At 42.1% G+C, this 18,663-nt stretch overlaps 1 protein-coding gene across 1 annotated transcript in view; it reads left to right on the top strand.

The window, feature by feature from the left end:
• LOC310877660 (ryanodine receptor 3) overlaps positions 1-18,663 on the top strand; it is a gene marked incomplete at its 5' end in the record, with an annotated part of 230,555 nt that overhangs the window by 183,909 nt on the left and 27,983 nt on the right. Inside the window, 10 exons of the mRNA XM_083791611.1 lie at positions 2,947-3,117; positions 3,610-3,669; positions 7,350-7,484; positions 7,826-7,938; positions 11,700-11,796; positions 15,526-15,635; positions 16,566-16,617; positions 17,431-17,487; positions 17,655-17,754; positions 18,352-18,431. Coding sequence (XP_083647737.1) covers positions 2,947-3,117; positions 3,610-3,669; positions 7,350-7,484; positions 7,826-7,938; positions 11,700-11,796; positions 15,526-15,635; positions 16,566-16,617; positions 17,431-17,487; positions 17,655-17,754; positions 18,352-18,431 — 975 coding nt within the window. The remainder of the gene's footprint in view (positions 1-2,946; positions 3,118-3,609; positions 3,670-7,349; positions 7,485-7,825; positions 7,939-11,699; positions 11,797-15,525; positions 15,636-16,565; positions 16,618-17,430; positions 17,488-17,654; positions 17,755-18,351; positions 18,432-18,663) is intronic.

Raw genomic sequence — 18,663 nt, 5'->3', positions numbered from 1 at the left:
GCGACACGATTCAAATGAGACCACCCCCGTCCAAAACGGTAGAGAAATGACAGAGTTACAATTTGGGGGTCCCCAGGGGTCCCCAGGGGTCCCCGAACCTTGAGACCCCCAAAGAAACCTCCAGGGGGGCGACACGATTCAAATGAGACCACCCACGTTCAAAATGGTACATAAATTACAGAGTTACCATTTGGGGGTCCCTGGGGGTCCCCAGGGGTCCCCGAACCTTAAGACCCCCAAAGATACCTCCAGGGGGGCGACACGATTCAAATGAGACCACCCCTGTCCAAAACGGTAGAGAAATGACAGAGTTACAATGTGGGGGTCCCTGGGGGCCCCCAGGGGTCCCCGAACCTCGAGACCCCCATAGACGCCCCCGGGGGGGCCACACGATTCAAATGAGACCACCCCCGTCCAAAACGGTAGAGAAATGACAGAGTTACAATGTGGGGGTCCCTGGGGGCCCCCAGGGGTCCCCGAACCTCGAGACCCCCATAGACGCCCCCGGGGGGGCCACACGATTCAAATGAGACCACCCCCGTCCAAAACGGTAGAGAAATGACAGAGTTACGACCGACGGACCGACGGACCGGCGGACCGGCGGACCTTCCGACGGACCGGCGGACCTCCCGACGGACCGGCGGACCTCCCGACGGACCGACGGACCTCCCGACGGACCGACGGACCTCCCGACGGACCGACGGACCTCCCGACGGACCGACGGACCCCCCGACGGACCGACGGACCTCCCGACGGACCTGGTCCGTCGCGACGGCGTCGGTCGCAAGAAATGGATTCTGCCCTTGCTGGAGCGCTGGCAGACATTGTGTGTCTGTTGATTGTTTGTTTATTATCTTCGTTTTGGTCCTAAAAAAACTAACTAAAGGGTTGCCATTATTTCTCGTTCTGTGTTCTGACTAGAGATGGGACAATCGTGATAAAAAAAAACCTACTAACAATAATCATACTTTTAGTTATTTTGGATTTGTACTTTGACCGCTTTTTTCGGTCTCTTCGCCAAAAATAGCCGATCTATAAGCACGAGCGCGGTGTGTTTTTGATTATCGCGATAATATCATTAAGTGCAACTTATTTTTGCAACAATAATTGTGACAAAAAATGTTCAGATCGTCCCAGCCCCAATTCTGACATGCTCTCTCACATTTATTTTGTTGTGTTATGTGATATGCAGTGTTATGTTTGTTGTGGACCCCAGGAAGAGTAGCTGCTACTTTGGTGGCAGCTGACGGGGATTCGAATCAGTGTTCATTTCGTTGATTCGTTGAAAATGTTCGTCGACTACCTTGTTTCACTGATGAAAACTAAATAAAACTTAATGGCCCTTTTCCAAGTGCTCAAAGCAATTTAAACAGGCGAACATTTGACACTAGCGTCCTTACTTCCCACATTCACACACCAATGGTGGCGAGCTCACACCGACCGACTCATTGGAGGCAGTGTAGGGTTCAGTGTTTTGTCCAAGGACACTTTGACATGTAGATAGGGTGAGCCGGGATTCGAACCGCCAACCCATGGATCATTGGACGACCTGCTCATACCTCCTGAGCCAGACTAACGTGTGATCTAATGATGTAATGATGACTAAAACTAAGACTAAATATATAGTGACAATTTTCTCAACAAATAAAAACTATACTAATATGTTAGGGGAGGGGCTAGTGGAGACGAGATCCAGTAGAACTAGTAGTCAAGTAATTTTATGTTTGGTTGTGCTCGGGTGTTGCACTCTGAAAATTGCCGATCTACAAGCTCACAATGCGTCGCAGCTGAATGAGCTTGTACATCGGCTTTTCTCAGCATGCAACCAAGTGTAAAAATGTATATATATATATATGGATATGGATGTGTGTATATATATATATATATATATATACATACACATCCATAATTCACATCACGCTCCATTCATCACCATGTCATGACATCATAAAAGTGGAACATGACTCATCTCAGCTAATGAAATCCAACAGTGTGGTGACAACTCATGTGACCGCATGCAGTGTGCCACTGCAGCTGATGATGGATGGCAGCGTGCTGCCCTGGCTGCCTATATCCATGTTTATATACTGTACAAGGCAACGTGTGTGTGTGTGTGCGTGCGTGCGAGTGTGTGTGCGCCTTAAATCATCTTCTAATTCCTGGGCCTGCTGAATGCTTTAGTGGTGAACATAAAAGAGAAACAAAGCTTCTTAGTTCTTAGTACTTCTGACCCTGTACTGTACTTTTATAGCAAGCTGCCTCCCGCTAAAGAAAGAGGAGATGGGCTCCTTCATGGGCCACATGAAGCTTCCCAAGGCTACTTAATTACTTACATATAATAACTTACATATAATGTCTGGTCTTCTTTGGCCCTTGGTCGTGGAATGATCTACAGTCCAGACTAAAATTGGCTTTGAAAGTTCCCTTGAGAAGTTTTAAAAGGATCATCTTTGATGTACAATCCAACAATTGCACATGTTTGGATATGTACTAGCCTATGTTCATGCCTATATATTTATTATATCGTTCAGATCGTGTAGATTGTGTATATGGTGTATTTTGCCCTGCTACTAAAAAGTAGGACAGGTGACTTGTTGTATTTATTCATAGGTGTATTATGGATGTTGTATTTGCTGGTCCAAAATGTAACATTGACGATGTGGTATTGAAGTGTAATTTATTTTAATTCTGCCTCTTGTCCAGTTCCCACTTGTAAACGAGACGCAGTATCAATGTGTTTTTACTGGTTAAATAAAGGTTAAATTTAAAAAAGCCTTAGCGAGGAGCAGTTATATGAACACGGGTTGAAAATGGCCGAAGTGCTCCTTTTTTTAAAGAAGACTCCTTTGAAAACAAGTGTTTTTCTTCTTTCCCATATTCTTCTTTCTGTTGCATCAAAGTGTCTGTCGATGTATTGTACAGTAAAAGCATCGTGTTACTTTTCAGTCCGGCGGCCAGGACCAGGAGAGGAAGCATAAGAAGAAGCGTGGAGAGTTCTACTCCATCCAGACGTCCCTCATCGTGGCTGCCCTGAAGAAGATGCTGCCCATCGGTCTGAACATGTGCACCCCGGGGGACCAGCAGCTCATCTCCCTGGCCAAGACTCGCTACCTTCTGGTGAGACATTATTTACAGTTAACACCAAAGTAAATTAATTAAGTACTGTTCCCTTCTGTCTCTTCTGTGGTGTAACAGCTGACGGTGTGGTGGGTGGGTGAGCAAGCTTGTATTTAGGGATGTCCCGATACACTTTTTATAGAAAGAAATAGCTAATCTACAAGTTTGTAGATCAGCTATCTCTGCTTTTTGAACCACTCCAAGGAACAGAAATGTTGGTTACCCTATGTGTTGGTTCACCTATGTGACTTTAACCATATGTGACTTTAATGAGTACCAGTAGGGGCGCTGTTGTGCCAGAAACACAGAGAGAGAGATAGTGCTGCACTGTTGCCTGCTAATGAGAGAGAGAGAGAGGGAGGAGGGGAGTTGCACCACTCAGTTCACTGAGTCTTTCAAATCTTTCAACATGGAAATGATGGATGACAATTATGACCCTATGACAACTCTAGTTGGTGGGTGATTAATTTGATCCCTCTTACTGACTGACAGAAAGACACAGATGACGAGGTGAAGGACCACATATGGCAAAATCTGCACCTTCAAGAAAAGGTAAGCTGCCATTCAACATGATGCTGCTTGGACAAAGCTACCGTGTGTCTACTGTCTAGCCTAGCACATTGCCCTTGGTTGAATGCTTGATTCTGATTGGTCAATCACTGAATTCAGCGGTTGACTCTAACATGGCAGCCACGTAAACAAACACACAATGTCATTTACAGCTAAACATTGCTCTCAAGAATGTGTTTGAAAACATTTGAGGTGAGAAATGGACAATATCAGTAACCAAATATTGTCTTTTTTTTATCAACACTTAACAAATAAATACAATAAAATAAAATTAGCTGCATAAGGAGAAGAGACTGGAGCAGCACGGACATTTAGAGCCTTTTATTTGGGTGCTAAGTATACAGAACGACTAACGTTTCGACCTTGCGGTCTTCATCAGAGAAATAAAATTAGCCTTTTACTAGATTAAGGGGCTACACAGTGAACCAAATTACATGTAGGAAAAACACTTAGGACACATCATCAAAAGACAGTGAGTCGGAAGACAATGAAAGGGTGAATTCAAGGAAAGGGGACCAAGCCTTTACAAATTTCTGGCGAGATTTGAACCTGTTGTATCTGAGCTTCTCCAATGGTATAAAGGATAGAACATCCTTGACCCAACTTGTAAATGTTGGAGGTTTATCAGATTTCCAATTGCGGAGAATAAGTCTCCTTGCTATGAGTGAAGCAAAAGCTATGAAATTGGCTTGGGGAGAGGTAATTGGTGCATTGTCGTTGGGAACTCCAAATATAGCAGTTATCGGGTTGGGTGAAATTGGGCGTCTCTTCCTCCAGCTCTAAATTCAGGTCCTGTTCCCAGGCTGATTTTGTTTTATCCAAGAAAGGAGGGCCAATCTCCTGTAAAGCCTTATATATATTAGATATGCTACCTTTGGTGTATGGGTCCCAGTCTAGTATGGTGTCTACTATACTCTTATCTGGCATAGCTGAAAATGGAAAGTGTTCCTTAGCAAAACTTCGAACTTGGAGGTATCTGAAAAAGTGAGAATTTGGTAGCTCATGGTCATCTTGGAGGTTTTTAAAGGATGCAAATGTGCCATCTATGAATAAGTCGCTAAAGAAAATCAAGCCATTGACGTGCCATGTTTTAAAAGCTGAGTCCTCTCGCGAGGGAGGAAAAGGATGATTGTTGGTCAAGGGCATATGGCCACACGTATTATTAAAATCAAAGTGTTTTCTGAATTGGCGCCAGATTCTGAGAGAGCTATTTATTACTGGATTGCTAGAGCGTATGGAATTACCATTTGGCAGTGAGGAGCACAACATGGCCACTCGAGACATCCCAGGATCAGTTAAGTTTCCATACTGGCCCAAATTGGACCATGTTTGTATTCATGGACCGCAACCCAATAACTCACCTTTTTAATATTTGCCGACCAGTAATAAAACATAAAATTAGGCAACCCCAGGCCTCCTGATGGTCTTGGTAATTCCAAAAGAGCTTTTTTGGCACGCGGACGGGCTTTATTCCAAATAAAAGTAGAAATACAACTATTAAGATCCCGGAAGAAGGTTTTAGTTAAGAACAAAGGAATCATTTGGAATAGATACAAAAAACGGGGCAAGACAGTCATTTTAATTGTGTTAACTCTGCCTGCTAACGAAACGGGCAACGAAGCCCATCTCACGAGATCCAATTTTGTGCGGTCTAGAAGCTTTTTAAAGTTGTGTTCATACAGATCCTTATAGGAACGAGTAACAGAGATTCCCAAGTAAGTAAAGGAATGAAGTTCCAGCTTGAATGGGAGGTTGGTATAGTTAAGTAGGCTTTAAGGGATTCCCAAAACAGTAGAAGACATTCCTGGGGTAGAATTAATAGTTAGATAAGTATCAATTTGACCATTCATTAATTTTATGAATTTATCACTGGTTAGTAATAGAGGGTTTAGACGCCAGGTTCGCTGAGGCGCTACACTGTTGGGGAAACACATATCCAGTTGGACTGGGCTATGATCAGATATTACTATACTGTGATATTGGCAATTTGTAACAAATGGGAGAGAGCCACTATCGAGGAGAAATAAGTCGATTCTGCTGAACGAATGGTGAACGGGGGGAAAAAATGAGTATTGTTTAGCTGTTGATTAGCCCTCCTCCAAGGATCTGAAAGTTTATAGGAGTCCATAAATGATAAAACAAGTAAACAACCTTACCGGATTTGGAAATTGTACTGCCGGGCCTAGGTCTGGATCTATCTAAGTCTGGATGTTGAACAAGGTTCCAGTCCCCAGCTTGGATCAGATAATGTGTGTGGAGATCTGGTAGCTTTGCTATAAAACGAGAGAAAAACTGTGGATTGTCCCAATTAGGTCCGTAAACATTAGCCAACACCACCTGTGAGCCAAAAATACTTCCAGAAACTATTACGTATCTGCCATTGTTGTCAGCAATCACTGAAGTTACCGACATTGGTACACACCATGATAAATTAGTGAAAATATTGAAAGAAAATATCAGGTACAACAGGTCCAGATACAACGTAACCCTCAACCATAATCGTTCAAAAGTGAAAAGGCACACATTATAATAATGAAAACCACATTTAACAAAAAACAAATGGGGAAGGAAGAAAAAGGAAGGAACCTAAACCCCTGTGCTGATCAACTAACCCGAGAGAGATCGCACGTTCCTCCTCTAAGCTAGAGAAGGAAAAGCACATGGTGAGTGCTCGAAACGCTGGGAAACCGCAAAGCAAAAACGGAGAAAACCACACCTTAAGAGTGTAGATAGCGAAGAGCCCTGAACCTAACAGACGGGGCTCCGCCAAAATCCAATTGGAAAAAAATATATAATAATGAACACATTAAAGCCTAACTCAAATATTCAACATATATCCCTATTATAAATTTTCTTTTAAAGAACAGAGAGTATAGATGTGAAACATTCGGTTAGCTTAAAGACACCCATACTCGTATCAATAACAAATCTTTGATTGAATATATATACTGTATAAAATGGAATACTTTAATTATTGTAAGCAATGAAATCCTTTGTTTTGCTACTTTTATGTAATGTAAATTTTCCGGTCGTGTAAAAAGTGTAATAATCAATGGGGAGCGGATCATTATTGACAAATAAACCCATTCAGGGTGATTAGACCCCTGTGGGGGTTTGTTTCATTATCCCTATTTACTCAAGAATGTACAATTTGAGGTACTTTACCTTTACTTGAGATTTTCGACACTAAAAGGAGAATCTCGGACTAGAAGGCTTTCTTACCTTTATTTGTAGTTGTTACAACCCCACCAAAGAGGTCCAGGTGTTATTTTGTGCAAAAACACATATTTGTTTGTAAGGCTATTTCCCCTAGCCCTTCAATGGGGCGTTGGGTGTTAGTGCTAATTCGCTTATTTCCATCAAAATAAGTAGTAAAGTGTGCAGATTAGGATACTATTTACATTATGAAGAGAATATATTTAAACAGAAAATCATTTTTGAGCGATGGAAATAAGCGAATTAGCACTAAAACCCAACGCCCCATTGAGAGCTTATGGTAGGGGAAATAGCCAATAATGCGTTTTTGCACAAAATAACACCTGGACCTCTTTGGTCCTACTACAAATAAAGTTAAGAAAGCCTTCTAGTCCGAAATTCTCTTTTAATTTAAAAAGAAGAAGATAAAGGGAGTAATTGTTCCATGTGTTTGTGGTGCCATGCAGTCGGAGGACCCGGCGGTCAAGTGGCAGCTCAACCTGTACAAGGATGTGGTGGTGAGAATGGACGCTGCTCCTGACCCCCAGAGGACCGTGGACCGCATCCAGAGCATCTCTGCTGCCGTCTTCAACCTGGAGCAGGTCACAGAACAAACCTCCTATCTCCCTACTACTTCATCGTATACTACTGCTACACTAACAGCGTCACACAGAAGCGTCAACAGTAGCAGATCTACAAGCTCGAAACACGACGCAAAGCGATGAGTTTTAAGCTTGTAGATCTGCTACTTTTGCAAAAAAAACATGACATGAGGTTCCCGCCTGACAGGATTCGACAAAGGGGTGCGACAGTTAATAAATCAATATAATCAAATATATATAGAAAATGGCTGGTGGCGAGAATATAGTGCTTTTAACCTTTCAACAAACAACTATTTGTTTTAACCTAAAGATATCACTTCCTTTCATTTCTATGGTGTTAGGTGGAGCAGCCGTTGAGGTCTAAGAAGTGTGTTTGGCAGAAGCTTCTCTCCAAGCAGAGGAAACGAGCGGTGGTGGCATGCTTCCGCATGGCTCCTCTCTACAACCTGCCCAGGTATTATTACTCTACTGTAATACTCTTCATACTCTAGCACTAAACTCTAATCCTTTTGTCTCCAGTCATGCTATTACGACAAGCTTTTTTTCAGCATCTGGATCACGGCACCACTTAGAAAAAAGTGTTGGCGCCGGTGGGCGCGTGCATCTTCATGTTTATTTTTAATTATCAATCTATCGACTGTGTTCCGGCATGGATCAATTGATCTAACTTAGTATACTTTTACAATAAATTCTTTGGTATCACCATGAAAACACATTTTTCAAGGTTTTAACCCCCTAGTGGCCAAAGACGTAATCTTCGTATTAAATCAATAAATCCCTTGTGGCCAGAGACGTAATTGGCGTAATAGACGTACTGCCCTGTCAGTACGTCTTATTATAACAAAATAATGGAACTTTTAGCCTTTTAAAAAAAATAATTATGTAATCTACCAAAAACCGGCCGAAATCCGCGCGATCGTGCACTATCGTGCACGCGCGCCGTCTCTATGTGACTCGCGGCAAAAAATTTGACATTTTGGGATGTTCCTGGCCGTTTTTGGGCTTAATTTGACTAAGTTATGAAAAAGCTAATATTAGTTTAGCAATCCAGACAGCCAAGCTATCTGCTCAGGGTGAAACTACCACAGGATGTTTACGTCCGTTGACCAGGAAGTGATTTCGCCAGATTTGACTCTTTTGTCAAAATCAGCATAATGGTGCGTTCCTGCCATCTGGTGGAAATTCTGGGTATTACAGTGAAAGTGAAAGTGATCTATATTATTTAGACCGTGGATCTTTCTTTTTGCATTAAAATGACGAATTAAGAACTGGGGCTTTGGCCAGCATTGGCCAGCTTTGGCGACTTTTTGAATGGCAATCGAAAAATGTGAGATATGACCACAATGTCACGAAATGTCTAATTTTAAAGCTCCCAAGTCACTAGTTTACAATGAAAAAATAATTATGATTCTAGCACGTTCCATCGTTTACTTATAAGCATTTTAGTAGACCTTGGTTTCAGTGAAAAGTTAAACCAAGGTGTACTAAAATGCTTATAAGTAAACGATGGAACAAGCTAGAATCATAATTATTTTTTCGGTGTAAACTATAGACTTGGAGCTTTAAAATGAGACGTTTCGTGACATTGTGGTCATATCTCACATTTTTGCCATTCAAAAAGTCGCCAAATCTGGCCCAATGCACAATAAGATGTTATTAAATCTAGCAATAATCGAAAACCATGTCATTTTTATACACATACTGTACACAAAACTAACATCTATCAAAAACGTTCCGATTAAAATTAAAAAAAAAAAAGTGCTGCTTGAACCTGTGGCATCTCCTGTGTGTTTCTTGGCCAATTACCCGAACTGGGTGGCCTCGTCTCCGAGCTTCACCAACTCATTCCTCTTCTCCCACCGTCTTCTGACCCTGCGTTAATGTGCACCATCCCTCCCCCCAATCGGTAGGACAAAATGGCTGCCCCGCGGCCGTTATTAAACGAATTGAGAAAGAGGACAGTAGCAATTTCATGGCCCGCTGCTCTGTAACTCAATCACGTGGAGGCCGGGCAGAGAGAGACCGTAGGGAAGAAAACAATTATGAAGGTGGTGGTGGGGGGTGGGGGGCGGCTAGGGGTTGGCATTGAATCTATAGGGAACATTTACCAGACAAAGCCGACCTACAAGCTCACAATACGGCACATTACTGTACGTCGTGAGCTTGTAGATCGACTATTTATGGCAAAGAGATGTTGGTGTATTGAGTAAACAACTGCAGACCATGTACCACGTGTGGTTTTAATGATTCATGTTGCCCTCGCAGTGTGACTCATCTGACAGTGACGTTGGTCCTTTTTGCTTCTGGTGGCACAGACACAGATCAGCCAGTAATTAGGAAAAAATGAAAAGAAAATAGTGGATTAGTTTACAGTACACAATATATCATCCATTTTGTGTTTGTTTGCAAAAAAATAATGTTTCTTTTTACTTTTATAATTTTTATTTTGCGGGATGGCTGGGCTGATGTTCTTCTTATACTTAGTATTTTATCTCTGTGATGGTAGGAATGTATCTGTCATGTGTCTCTTTCATCTCTATTTGTTGTTGTTGTTTTTGTTTCTCTCTCTGAATGCCACACTATATGTACACACACACGCACGCACGCACACACACACACATCGTATATGGGGTGCAATAGTTTATCGAACTCCCTATATCGATTGAATTGACTGCGAAAAACTATCGATTTGATAACGAAAATTGATGATGTACAACTCACAGTGTTACAACAGGTGGGCTTGTAGTTCATCAATTTTATGATGAAGTATATACGGTAATCGATCGAATAATCACTAAGAAAACAATGGATTGTGGCCCTGATATATTGTACCTCGTCCCCTCAGGCACACAACTAATAATTACTTCCTGAAAGCCTTTCGACAAAGTTGGCAGGAGGCAATGCATGAGAACACAGACTATGACAGTCTGCTCTCCATGCTGACGGTAATGGATTTCTGACCAGTTTGTATGAGCTCCCATACCCCCAAGCCCCCCACCCACCACCTCCTCCTCCAGCCACGGTCTGTGCTACAACTGATAACGCTAATTCAAGGCTCCCACTGGTAGTTCCGCTGGTCATTGTCCTTGTATGTGAACATATTATACTCTGTACTCGGCCAATAAATCAGTGATTCTCACACGTTTTATGTTTTTTCAAGGACCCCCGGTTTGGTATGCATTAAGGCCTTGGGCCCCCCATGACTCTGAGAGTGTACAAATGGAACCAAATGGACCCTTAAGGTTCCATTTGGCTTCCATTTTGTCAGGGTTCATCATTAAATTTGGCTGAAATGAACAGTTTCTGATTTGTAAGCCAATTGTATCAGGTTGTTGCAGTAGTGTAATACAATGATTTGCACTTTCTAATTCCTAAGACCCCTATGTATTAGCTGTCGGACCTCAATTTGTATTGGGGTCCGCCCGCAAAATAATGCATACCAGTATTTACCCAACTGTTCTCTTATGGGGACCCTATAGCACAAATCTTTTCAGATGGGGGTCCGTGGCCTATTATCATTTTGAGGGTCCTTGATTGACATGAAGGGGTTTGAGAAGCATTGTTCAAGGTGACCAGTTGGACATGAAGCATTGTTCAAGGTGACCAGTTGGACATGAAGCATTGTTCAAGGTGACCAGTTGGACATGAAGCATTGTTCAAGGTGACCAGTTGGACATGAAGCATTGTTCAAGGTGACCAGTTGGACATACCAGTGCACTATACTAACCGGCAGTGGTGGAAAAAGTACTCAAATGTCTTAAGTAAAAGTATCAATACTGCAATATAGAAATACTACGTTACAGGTAAAAGTCAGGAATTTGAAATGTACTTGAGTAAAAGTACAAATGTATTGTAAAGTACCAAAAGTAAAAGTACTCATTATGCAGAATGTCTCATTTCAAAATTTCAAATGACTAAAAATACAGATACTCACAATGCATTGCATCGCCATTTGCGACGCATTGTGCGCTTGTAGATCAAATGGATGAAATGTATATTGGGTATAAGTGGTTACTGTCTGTTTTTTAATAATAATCGAAATCTACAAAGTAACCAGTGTAGTAAAAGTACAATCCGAGATGTAGTGGAGTAGAAGTAAAATTGTACTTAAGTACAATACTAAATGTGCTTAGTTACTTTCCACCACTGCTAACTACTTTCCTGGTCTCCTAGCTAACTAACACAGCTTTAATGTCCTCTCGCTCCCTCCCCCAGGCATCGCTCTATTAACCTCTTCCTCCTGGCCTATCAGAGAATATGGATAGAGGCAGAAGAGTACTCTTTTGAAGAGAAGCTAGTGCAGGACCTTGCAGTAAGTACTCGTCTCATCCCGTAACATGTCAGGATGTAGATTATCCACTGTAACGTTCCTGCAAACCACAGGGCCTTCGACCACCCGCCGCTTTTGTGTTGTGGTGCCGCACATTCATGGGTTCAAGTTCTCAGTCGCCGTGGCTGATTTTGGTCATTTTTGTGAGATTAAGTACCATTGGAATGGGTCAAACTGTGCAAAGCAAATGTTAAATGCCTCACTCTGCAATGTCTTCAACTGGTTAGCTGTATGTAGAGCAGCAAGTTTAGAATGATTATAATAATAATGCATCATAATTCTACATTTAATAATTATTCAGGAAACACGGCGCTAGTCTGTACGCTGTGTGGGTCACAACTTGACTTGGCCTAACAAAACTCTGCAGTCGTGAGATTTTTCTTTGCTTTTGCCATTAAGTGCTTGGATATTTCAGTATCCAGCCTCCGGGCGCACGGCACTGCCAGTCATCCCATCGTGCGCAGCATGCAGTATGCCTGCCTCGGGCATCGCATGGCATCGCACAGCGCTGATGTCAGTGCTAAGTGTTTGGTGTTGTTCCATATAGCCGTAGCGCAGTACCCCTTCTGAACGGGGGTTTGGAAATGTTCAGAAGCTGTTCAATTTTCGTAATCACATGAACCCCGAAGCCTTGTTTCCACTGCATTCAAGGAAAGGCATTCATTTTTACGGATTAATCGGAAGCGATCAGATTTTGTAATTTATAGAAAGTGCAACGGAGCACCCAGACAAAGCAAATCAAAATCATGTTTGCTGTTATTATTCACACACAGTGATTCCTGGAACACATGCTTACGATCTCTTGAAATCTGTAAAAAGGATCATGCAGGTTCCCATAGAAATTAATGGACTAATGTATGGATCATGCAAAGGTCAGTGGAAACAATAACGTCCCTATTCTGGGGTGAACATTCGGTGAAAATAGTCTACTGTATTAGCTCGAAACGTGTGACACGTTGTAAGCGTAGAGATTTATTGTATAGGAAAACAAGGACAAGGCCTATTTAAATTGCGACGCTGGTCAACTAAGTATAAAGGGTTTTAAGTGGCTAATTGAGACTGTCATGTGATTTTGAGGCATTTGTTGTTGTGAAAGCAGTATACTGTACTGTATATATATATACTGTATATACTGTATATATACTGTTGCAATGCAGTGCCTAGTGGTGCAGTGTGGAGCTGCTTCTTCACATTAAACATTAGAAATAAATGGTTATCGATCCTTGGGGAGCAGAGAGAGTGAAACTCTTAGTAATAGATGAAAGTCAGTCGAGGACCAAATCAAGATGGATAAGAAAGGAACGGAGTCCAATACTCAGATGTCATGTGGCCAGCCTGTGACGTCAGTTCTATGACATCGGCACGCACGCACGCACGCACGCACGCACGCACGCACGCACGCACACACACACGCACACACACACACACACACACACACACACACACACACACACACACTCTGTCGGAGCCACACAAAACATTTCATAAAATAGTTACAATGCGACTCTCTCTGTACTGAGTCTCTGAATGAATATACAGTATAGTGTATAGTATACAGTATAGTGTTAACAGGCCTTCAACTGTATCTGGGTGATACAGCAGATTATTATTAAAAACAAATGTGTAACTGAATGGCTGGAAAATCGAATATAATGTAAGAGTTTACAACTTTACATAGTATGCATAGTACATGCATAAACTTTACTTAATGAATATATCTGGTTTCAGTATTTATTCATGATGTAATTTCTCTATTATTTAGGTTATTGTAACGGTCAATTCGCATTGTATTGTGCTTGTCCTTCCTTCCTTCGTCCGTGCATGCGTGGGTGCGTGCTCATTCAAGTTTTCCCAGCTGTGCATGTGGTGTACTGTTACAATACGTTGCAGTTCATTCTATTGAGATTTGTACAACGGTTAGACACAAGGAAGCGCTGTCAGCACAAAACACTTTACATTGGCCAATACATGCGGAAAGTTATGTTATTAGACCATATGAGTAATTCTGAAAACAAAACAATACACTATCAAATTACCATAATATGTGCAAATAAATGTCTCACATTGTACAAATCTCAATAGAAACATGACACTGAAACGTATTTTAATAGGGCCCTGTAATGCATGCATGTTCTGCATGCTACAGTATGTACTTTGTATGCCACTGCTAACCCACTCTATTAGAATCCCCTCCCCCAAGGTAAGTGAAGAACAACAAAAAGTGACCTTTCAATGAACTACGGATACACTGTCCCCAACAGCGCAGATTCCTTATTTTACTTAACTTTTTTGTGAGATTTGAGATTTGATTCAGCAGCAGTCTGCTTAAAGGCCCACTGGTTGTGGATCGTAGCCGTACAAAAGCATAATGTTGCTGTTTTTGAATTTGAATCATGAAAAGTAACAGTTTTTGACATAATGACGTTTCCACCTGACAGAGACGATGTGAAATGTCACTGTGACATAATGACGTTTCCACCTGACAGAGACGATGTGAAATGTCACTGTGACATAATGACGTTTCCACCTGACAGACAATGTGAAATGTCACTGTGACATAATGACGTTTCCACCTGACAGAGACGATGTGAAATGTCACTGTGACATAATGACGTTTCCACCTGACAGACAATGTGAAATGTCACTGTGACATAATGACGTTTCCACCTGACAGAGACGATGTGAAATGTCACTGTGACATAATGACGTTTCCACCTGACAGAGACGATGTGAAATGTCACTGTGACATAATGACGTTTCCACCTGACAGACAATGTGAAATGTCACTGTGACATAATGACGTTTCCACCTGACAGAGACGATGTGAAATGTCACTGTGACATAATGACGTTTCCACCTGACAGACGATGTGAAATGTCACTGTGACATAATGACGTTTCCACCTGACAGAGACGATGTGAAATGTCACTGTGACATAATGACGTTTCCACCTGACAGAGACGATGTGAAATGTCACTGTGACATAATGACGTTTCCACCTGACAGAGACGATGTGAAATGTCACTGTGACATAATGACGTTTCCACCTGACAGAGACGATGTGAAATGTCACTGTGACAAAATGACGTTTCCACCTGACAGACGATGTGAAATGTCACTGTGACATAATGACGTTTCCACCTGACAGAGACGATGTGAAATGTCACTGACATAATGACGTTTCCACCTGACAGACGATGTGAAATGTCACTGTGACATAATGACGTTTCCACCTGACAGACGATGTGAAATGTCACTGTGACATAATGACGTTTCCACCTGACAGACGATGTGAAATGTCACTGACATAATGACGTTTCCACCTGACAGACGATGTGAAATGTCACTGTGACATAATGACGTTTCCACCTGACAGACGATGTGAAATGTCACTGTGACATAATGACGTTTCCACCTGACAGACGATGTGAAATGTCACTGACATAATGACATTTCCACCTGACAGACGATGTGAAATGTCACTGTGACATAATGACGTTTCCACCTGACAGACGATGTGAAATGTCACTGTGACATAATGACGTTTCCACCTGGCAGAGACGATGTGAAATGTCACTGTGACTGAAGTGCTCCGCTCGTCGACTCGTGTGCTAGTTTGCCGTTGAGCGTTGCATGACGGGGCGTCCTGGGAGGTGATTGGCTGTGTGATTGTTGTGCACGTCTCTCACTGGTTTGCTTGTCGTCGCCCAGAAAACGCAGCCCAAAGCCATGGACGAGGAGGAGGAGGTGGTGGACAAGCAGCCGGACCCTCTCCATCAGCTCATTTTACATTTTAGCCACAACGCTCTCACAGAGTGCAGGTAAATGCACACACAAACACACGCACTCACGCACACACGCACGCACACACACACACACACACACACACACAAACACACACACACGTCATGTGCGCCTGGTGCCGACAGCGTTCCTCCCATCTGTTTCTGGACGTGAACCTCGGCTGACAAACTGTCGCATTAAACTAGCATTTCTTTCATTGTGCACCAGCAGACACGTCACAAGCACTTTTGTCTTGGATTGTTTTCTGATTGCTTGCTGTTACGGTCGATTACGATCGCCGGATTGTGTTTTTTTCCAGTGTTTCCCAAACACTGCTATAACGGGACCCGGTTTTGGCTCTTAATCCAGAGTGATGTAAACTCAAATTAGAGAATGTGTAGTGCCTCAGTAATCTAGGATCATAGGTAATACACCAATCTGTCTAAAGACAGCATCATATCAAAATTCAAAACATAAATAATCTCTACATTGAAACTATACAAACTAGTGTATAGGATGCCAGGTCAACAAATGAACCATGGTATCTGTTAAATTACATTTTAACCGTTGCATAAAACATCATGGTCATCGGGTCGAGTGCTACAGGCTAAGGGCCGATTCATACTCCTATTTTAGAGCCGAATAAAAGTCGGTTCGGCGCTGTAAAGCCTACAATTTGACGTCATTTGAGGTTCGGGGGGGCGGGTACCGTCCTAAAGTCGGCTCTTCGGTGCTACTGAAAAATTCTGACGAGCCGAAATCATTTCGGCACTACAGCGCCGAAACAGCGGTAAAATAGGAGTATGAATCGGCCCTAAGGTGGAATCTGAAGAGGTGAGTCTTCAGATGAAAATGTATTTCTGTACATTTGGGTCGTGGGGGTCATAACAAAACTATCTTTTGGATCTCAGATGAAACCCCTGACTTTATTAATTAACAACCAAGTAATTTGTCTTTTTTCTATTTAGTTCCTTAGAGGAAGATCCTTTGTACATTGCCTATGCAGACATGATGGCAAAGGTAGGTCTACATTATAACTTCTGTAATCTGTTATTTTCAGTTTTGACTTTTTGTCCCAGAGTTGTGTGGAAGGCCCATAATTATGGGAGTTATCACCCATCTGATCACTTAACATGGCTGTCTTGTTAAAGGAGAATTCCATGCTAGAATGCTTTCTTATCTTTCTTACCTTTCTTTGTAGTTGTTGCGTCCCCACCAAAGAGGTCCAGGTGTTTTTTTGTGCAAAAACTCCTTATTGGCTAATGGCTATTTCCCCTACCATAAGCCCTCAATGAATTGCATTGCATTGAATGGGAATTGAATGGGGCTATGGGGTGTTATGCTAGTTCGCTTATTTCCATCGAAATAAGTAGTAAAGTGTGCGGCTTGGGATATTATTTACATTATGAAGAGAGGATATATACAAAGAAATTATAATTTTGAGCGATGGAAATAAGCGAATTAGCACAACACCCCATAGCCCCATTCAATTCCCATTCAATGCAATTCATTTAGGGCTTATGGTAGGGGAAATAGCCAATAATGGGCTTTTGCACAAAATAACACCTGGACCTCTTTGGTGGGGACGTAACAACTACAAAGAAAGGTAAGAAAGCCTTTTAGTATGGAATTCTCCTTTAAGTGGTCACATGGGTGGGCCCATTCAGAGCATGTTTATTTTAACGGTCAATCAAAAGATTGTGTACATTGCCTTCATGATGATGCTATGATGAATTAACTTCTCTAATCTGTTGACGTTGAAAACATGTATTGTTTCACCACATTTTTAGATGAATATTTTCTGTATTTTTCCCACCCTTTCTTTTCTCCCAGAGTTGTGCGGAAGGTGAGGAAGAGGACGACGAGGAAGGGAAAGAGAAAACATTTGAGGTACTAAAAGGCTATTGCCTTTAGTCTAGCGGTTAAGCTGTTGGCTTTCCACGTGGGAGACCTTGGTTCGAATCCCGGGCGTTACATTGGTGCCGTGAAGACCCGGGCAGTTCTTGAGTAAATGTACTTGGCTTTAATAGTTGTCTACTTTCCACCACTGCATATAGGAAAAGGAGATGGAGAAACAGAAGACCCTCTACCAGCAGGCCAGACTGCATGACCGTGGAGCTGCAGAGATGTCACTGCAGATGATCAGCGCCAGCAAGGGTACGACAGCTCAATGTCAGCTTGTCAAATGTTTTCGTGACAAGGGCCCCTAAAATGATAATGTATTTGGCCGCAGACCCACATCTGACAAAAATTGTGCTAGGGGACCCCCAGAAGAGAAGGTTTTTCAAAAATGTTCCCCCAGGGGAAATAAAACAAATTACCAAAAAAACAATACTGTATATATCATGGTTCTCGATGATTATTAACCATTTTGGGCAGGAACCCCTTTTGGTGTTAGAATTATGTTATGCTTTAGCTATTGAAAACTAGCAGATCTACAAGCTCATAGCGTGCCACTCGGTGGCGCGCTATGAGCTTGTAGATCTGCTATTTTTGAAAAATAGAAGAACGACTGACATAGAAACATAGCTTTTTTTCAGAAAACTGTCAGGATGTAGAAGACATTTTTTGAATCTGATCTCAGGTCAAAATGGGTTAATGAATCGAAAAAGTAATCGATTGACGAATCACTGAGAACATTATTGATAGTTGCAGCCCTACAGTATAATAAATCCTAGACATTCTTTAGCATCGCTGCCAGCCAAAAGTCCACGGAATCACACCGACATTGCGTTGCTTTTCTTGTGTCTTCAGGTCGACTCGGTCCAATGGTGACCTTCACCCTGAAACTGGGCATCTCCATTCTCAACGGGGGGAACATAGTGGTCCAGCAGGTATATACTACACAGAGATGACCGATAAAGCAGCCCATACTGCCTAGAATTCTGGTATCGACGAGTCTATGCCGTTCCGATACCACGTCATTCATCACCACGTGATCATATGTCATTTACTGTAATATTTTGAATGCTTCAGTTGATATTGCACTACTACTGTTTACAGTAGATATGGTGTACAGTACAGTATCTGGACTCAACTTTGAGAAACACTGTCCTAGATTGTTTA

The sequence above is a fragment of the Protomyctophum parallelum genome (assembly GCF_964188405.1).
Source record: "Protomyctophum parallelum genome assembly, chromosome: 20".
Taxonomy (NCBI): domain Eukaryota; kingdom Metazoa; phylum Chordata; class Actinopteri; order Myctophiformes; family Myctophidae; genus Protomyctophum; species Protomyctophum parallelum.
The sequence above is the reverse complement of the archived record's forward strand: the minus strand, read 5'-3'. Positions and strand labels throughout refer to the sequence as shown.